Source organism: Nelumbo lutea, chromosome 3 (genome assembly GCF_056320005.1).
Source record: "Nelumbo lutea isolate HS-2025 chromosome 3, American lotus-T2T, whole genome shotgun sequence".
In the NCBI taxonomy this organism is placed as follows: Eukaryota; Viridiplantae; Streptophyta; class Magnoliopsida; order Proteales; family Nelumbonaceae; genus Nelumbo; species Nelumbo lutea.
Window position 1 is genome coordinate 84,700,588 of NC_142686.1, and position 6,806 is coordinate 84,707,393.

General features: G+C 39.7%; 1 protein-coding gene across 1 annotated transcript; it reads left to right on the forward strand.

The window, feature by feature from the left end:
* Nucleotides 1-578: 578 nt before the first annotated feature.
* On the forward strand, nucleotides 579-6,364 carry LOC148866161 (disease resistance protein RGA2-like). Its single transcript, XM_088976411.1, has 2 exons — nucleotides 579-1,442; nucleotides 1,489-6,364. The coding sequence occupies exons 1-2, from the start codon at nucleotides 579-581 to the stop codon at nucleotides 4,513-4,515; spliced, it is 3,891 nt and encodes a 1,296-aa protein (XP_088832537.1). The 3' UTR covers nucleotides 4,516-6,364.
* Nucleotides 6,365-6,806: the final 442 nt, after the last annotated feature.

Sequence of the window (6,806 nt, forward strand, 5' to 3'; positions counted from 1 at the left end):
AAATTGATAAAGAGGGAGACAGCTAGATAGATTAATTGAGAGAACAAAATCTTTTCTCCAAATCACATAATCATTGACCAAGGAGAGTCAACTGTGACAATAAAAGTGGGGTGAGATTTTCAAATAATTCATACCATATCTAGTAAGGATTAAGAATCACATATTTACGATAGTCACATAAACCTTTGATTACATGGCGGAGGTTTTGAATTTTATTGATTTTTGAATCAACCTGCTGACCGACTGTCGCTATAATTTTCCACGTCAATCTGAATCTGAAGAATTTTTTTGTCTCTATAGAACCAGACGTATCATTCCCACTAGTGATTGTTATTCTTCTCTACGGAACAAAATAAGGGTCAACTACCTCTTTTATTTGATTACATTGTCAGAAGTCAAATATGTCGGTTCGTGTGTCGTTGCGCTTGGTGGCTTCTGGACCTGTTGCAGTTCTTCATTCTTTCTTGTCACTTCCATTAAAGTTTCTCGTCTCTTTATTCTGATTTTGAAGCTCTGAAACTCCCAGAACACCAAGCACTCCTTTGAGCACTTAGGAGGAAGAAGATCCAGGGAAAAAAATGGAATTAACCGTTCTTTGTGGCGTTGCAGCAACGATTCTCAAGGATATGGGCTCACGCGTACTTGCAGAGGTCTCATTGCCCTGGAGCGTTGAAGATGAGCGTCGGAAGCTGGAGAATACATTGTCCACCATCAAAGCTGCGATTCTGAATCCAGAAGGAAAGCGTCCAACAGACCCTGAGCTCATTGATTGGCTGGAAAAGCTTAGAGATGTAGAATATGATGCGGAGGACGTCCTAGATGATTTCGCTACAGAAGCTTTGCAAAAACAGGTGAAGCCTCGAGTCAGCGCAAGAGAAAAGGTACGCAGCTGCAATCTCTTCTCAATATTCAAAAGATGGAGTCCAGACGATTCCAGACCGGACTGGGGCAAGTTTGAATCAGATTCGTCAGGCTTTAGGACGAAGATGCGGGACTCTGTCTCTCGTTTAAGTAAATATAATTATGAGATGGCTAGTAGAATCAAGAAAGTTAAGGAGAGCTTTGAAGAAGTTGCAACCAATAGGAGAAATTTCACCTTCTCTAACTTCCAGCAGAGTTTTGAGAATACCATCAGAAGAGGGGCAGAGACTCACTCTCATGTATCCGAATCCGATGTTATGATCGGAAGAGAAATGGAGAGAGAGGAAATGGTCAAGCTGTTAACAAATCTGAGTATGGATGGAGAAAAAGTTTCTGTAATTGCCATAGTTGGAATAGGGGGTTTAGGGAAGACGACCCTTGCCAAATTTTTGTGCAATGACGAGAGGGTTAAGACGCACTTTGTCCTAAGGATGTGGGTATGTGTGTCTGACGAATTTAATGTAAAAACTCTCACTGAAAAAATTATGAAACGTGCTGACTCCGGTGAATATCGTTCATATGTAGACCTGGAGGAATTGCAGAAACACCTCGAGGAGAAATTGAAAGACGAGATTTTTACTCGTGTTGGACGATGTGTGGAATGAGGATCAAGAAAAATGGCTTGAGCTGAAAAATCTGTTAACGGGCGCTGGTGTTAGGGGAAGTAAGATTCTAGTAACTACCCGTAGTCGGAAGGTTGCAAAGATGATGAGCGTTGTTCAGCCATACGACTTAGCTGAACTGAGCGAAGATGATTGTTGGTTCTTGTTCAAGCAACGCGCATTCAACCAGGGAGAAGAAGAAAAACAACCAAAGCTAGTGGAGATTGGGAAACAAATTGTGAGCAAGTGCAGTGGCGTGGCTCTAGCAGCAATTACTCTGGGAGGCGTTTTACTGGATGCACCTGAGCAAACATGGTTGGAAGTAAGAGATAGCCAGCTTTGGGAGTTGGATCGCAAACATATTTCAAAACCAGAAGTGAAAGAGAACCTTATTTTAAATGCATTAAGGCTGAGCTATGATCATTTGCCGGTTCATCTGAAACCCTGCTTCGCTTATTGCTCTTTGTTTCCCAAGGATCATGAAATCGAAAAGGAGACCTTGATCCAGTTATGGATAGCACAGGGGTTCATCATTCAATCACCTAACTGGAAACACATGAATATGGAGGGCATGGGTGAAGAGTATTTTAAGGATTTATTGGGGAGATCTTTCTTTCAAGATGAACGAAAAGACGAGGAGGGAAATATACTAAGTTGCAAAATGCACGACCTTGTACACGACCTTGTTCAATCAGTTTCAGGGGTTGAGTGTTGTCGGATTGATGTGAGTCAACAGTCAAGTGGCTTAGATATTCCTGAAAGAATTCGACATATAGCACTTCTTTATCAAGGCTTGGATTTATCAGAAATTAGCACCAAATGTTTGTTGAAGCTTAAGGTGCGGACTCTACTCTTGCTCGATAAAAACATTTCAACATCACTTGACACGATAATTAGTTCAAATAATTTCAGTAGCTTACGTGTGTTGAGCTTAAATCAGACATGTATAGAGAAGTTGCCAAGTTGCATAGGTGAATTGAAGCACTTAAGGTACCTCGATCTCTCTTGTAATTATCTTATGAAGACACTCCCTACATCAATTACTAAGCTGCAAAATTTGCAGACCCTAAAACTCTGCTACTGCAATCTTCAAGAATTGCCCCAAGATATTGGAAATATGAGGAGCCTAAGACATGTTATCTTTGCTTCTAACTACCTCTTGAGAGCACTCCCTACTTCTGTTACAAAACTAGAGAATTTGCACACCATAATTCCATATGACTGTATACTTCGAAGTTTTCCAGTCAATTTTGGAAAGCTGACAGAACTCAGGATGATTGCAGACAGTGGGTTTGAGCTACATGGGGAACATATCAAGGAGTTGCATGGTCTGAACCAACTCATCGGTGGGCTTACTATTTGGGGACTTAGACGTGTAAGAGATAGAATGGGTGCCAAGGAAGCAAACTTGAAGGATAAGCCACATCTTCGATCCTTGAAATTAACATGGTGGCCCTCGGATTGGAATAATGGGGTAATAACACCGTCGGTGGCTCCGGATGAGGTAGCATTGTGGGTTTTGGATGGGAATAATGAGGTAGCACCAATAGAGGAGGAAAATGTATTGGAACAATTGCAGCCACATCAAAATCTAAAGAAGTTGATCATAGAGGGATATAGGGGGATGAAATTTGCTTCTTGGATGATTAATTCGTCATTGCTCCCAAATCTAGTGAAAGTTGATTTAGTGAATTGTGCTAGCTACAAATCTCTAGATTTCTCAGGTCCACTCCCTTTTCTCCAGGTCCTAAGACTATTTAGATTGGAATCCTTAAAGAACATTATCAGTAGATTGAGAAAAGGAGAACCATTCTTCCCATCATTACAGCATCTTGAACTCATGCATATGCCTAATTTGGAGATTTGGTCATTAGTAATAGATGATGTTAATGATGGTGTAGCAGAGCCACAAGAATCATTATCATTGTTCCCTCTACTTCCCAAGCAATGGAGCATAATAAACTGTCACAAATTGGAAAGCATTCCATGGGGTATGCCTGCTGTTGAAGAACTGAAGCTGAATGCTTTTTGGATGATCAAATCTTTGTCGCTCCCAAATGTTCAAGAACTGAAACCAGATGCTTCTTGGATGATTAAATCCTCGTTGATCCCAAATTTAGTGAAAGTTGAGTTAGACTGTTTGAGGTGTGAATGTCTTGAATTATTAGGTCCATTCCCATTTCTCCAGGTTCTATTGCTAGATAAATTGGAAAACCTCAAGAATATTATCAGTAAATTGGGAAATGGAGAAGGATTCCTCCCATCCCTGAGGCATCTCCAACTCATGGACATGCCTAATTTGGAGAATTGGTCAATATTAATAGATGATGATGATGATGCAGCAGAGCCACAAAAATCATTATCATCATTCCCTCACCTTCCCAAGCAGTGGAGCATAAGATACTATCCTAAATTGAAAAGTATACCTTGGGGTATGCCAGCTGGTGAACAAGTGAAACTAGATGGTTATAGTGCTAAACTATTAGAGTTAATACTGAAGAACAGGACAGTAGATCAAATCCCAACGACAACAATTACAAATTCCTCTTCTACTTCTTTTTGCTTTGAAGTAAGGAGATCACTTTTGCAAATTACCCACTGCGAAGACCTAAAGTCTTTTCCAGAGGAGGCGATGAATGGCTTGAGTTGTATCCGGATTTTAGAAATTTCAAAGTGTAAGAGTTTGACATCGTTGTGTCCTCAAGCAGTGATGCAGTGCCTTACTGATCTTGAGAAACTAAAAATCAAGGACTGTCCAGAGTTTCATTCATTGGAGGGCATTGGAGGCCTTGTAATGCTAAAAGTTTTGAAGATTGAAGGTATGCCAAAGTTAGTTGAGCTACCAGAGGAGCTGGGAGAGCTCAAATCACTTCGGAAGCTTTGTCTTAGTCAGTGTTCCAATCTGTCATCTCTACCTAAAGGTGTGCAGTGTCTAACAGAACTACAGAAACTACAGATTGCAGATTGTCTAGAATTGCATTCATTAAGGTAATTGGAGGCCTTATGGCACTAAAAATTTTGAAGATTAGAAATATGCCAAAATTGGTTGGGCTGCCAGAGGAGTTGGCAGACCTCAATTCCCTTCAAGAACTTCAAATTCAGCAATGTCCCAATCTGTCATCTCTACCTGAAGGTATGTGGAATCTAACAGGACTACAAATACTACAACTTGTAAATTGTCCAGAGTTACATTCGTTGGAGGGCATTGGAGGTCTTATCGCTCTAAAAGTTTCGGAGATTGATGATATGCCAAAATTAGTTGGACTGCCAGAGTTGGGAGACCTCATATCCCTTGAAAAGCTTATATATCTACATGTCCCAATCTGTCTACCTGAAGGGATGAATCGTCTAACAGAACTGTCTACGCTATGTATTGAATATTGTACGGGGTTACATTCATTGGATGGCATTGGAGGTCTTATATCCCTTGAAAATTTGGAGATTAACCATGTTCCGATGTTGGTTGGGCTGCCAGAGGAGCTGGGATACCTCAAATCCCTTAGGCAGCTTCTTATTTGGTGGTGTCCTAATGTGTCATCTTTACCTGATGGTATGCAGCACCTAACAGAACTACAAAATCTACAAATTATGCAATGTCCTCAATTAGAGGAAAGATGCTCAATCAATATAGGTGAAGATTGGGATAAGATATCTCATGTCCCAGATATTCATATATGGTCGTGTTACTGATCTACAGAGAATTAATTAAGGAAACACAGTCTCAACTTTCACATTCCTATACTTTCAACATCATATTCTGTCATCATCCCTTACCACTGTTCCATCCACAACATCCTTGGGCTTGACGCCAACCCATTTCTTCAGGTTTGTAATCATTTCACTCCATCTTTATGGCCAATTCCATGGGCTTATTTTATCTTCATTTTTGGACTTGATGTTAATGCCTTCTTTTTTTTTTTTTGGAAATGTTTTTCCTTCTGTCAATACTCTAATAAATATGATGGTAGGAAGTTATTCAACACGCAAGTTCTGTGCTTGTGTTTTTGGGTCTGCACATGAGCATTTATTTGTACTCCTCATAAGTGCTAGTTTCATATATCTGCTGATCCCAGACAGAATTACTGCACACCTTTATTTTTAACTTGAAACCATGGTTCAGTCCTATTAATAATTGCAGATCTTTTGTGGTTCATTAGAATTTGGACGTCTGAATCCATTAAGTGAATTTACATATTTGAGTTGCTGATAAATAGAACCATGCAAAGTAAATTCCATAGGAACATGCAGCAGCATATTCAGGTTTATAAAAACTCAAATTCATTTCTTCTCTTAACAGCCAATGTAATGTATTTGTATTATGCTGTTTGTTCCTTCTGTATCTTTTCATGTGTAACAGGGCCAAGTGGGGATTGGCCATATATACAGAGGGCAACCAAATTGTGGATATTCTTGCAAACATTGACGTAAGAGGATGGAAAATTGTATTTTACAATCAATGCAAACCCCCTCATGAAGCACATATTGCAGTTAGAGAAGATTGGTCGGGATTGCCAAGAATTAGGCATTGTTAGTTAGATCCAAATGTTTTGTAAAATGAAAATTGGAATTAGAGCTGGTTTCCTTTTCTTGTTTTCTTGTTTCCTAGTTTTATGTCCAAGACAGGCCTGCAGAGCCTGAGAACCTGTATGGCCAGCCTTCTAAAGACCAGATTCTGTCCAAATTCGTATGCCCTTTCTTGGGTTGCCTGCACTTGGTCCCAATCGACCTAATTTCCTTTGAAGCCTATAAAATTGTTTCTGGATTTTCTTTGGCTTTTCTAGAATCTACTTATGTATTAGAGAATTTTCCTTTTCAATTATGTGGACTTGGCCAAAGTTCTTGTAGCTTTTCTTATTCACTACTGACAAGTCCTCCAAATAGGTAGAAATATTGAATTTGTCAGTTCAATTGTGATTTCTTGTTGCATAATTTCACGTCCTCCAGACGGACAAAGTGCCAAGTTTATGGTGTGACGTATAATATAATGCAACACCCAAAGTCCCAAATAATTGGCTAACATAATTTGCGAACAGATCACATAGATACTTTTTGGACTTGGTAGAAGAGAAAGGCAACACAGTCCAACAGAGGTTCATGGTCCATGACAAATGGGGAAACAGTGGAATTACTCTGAACAATTGGCTAATATTACGTCCTCCAGACGGACAGAGTGCCAAGTTTATGGTGTTACGTATAATATAATGCAACACCCAAAGTCCCAAACAATTGGCTAACAACATAATTTCTATTACGGGTTAATTCTGCAAATGAGCTGAACCAAAT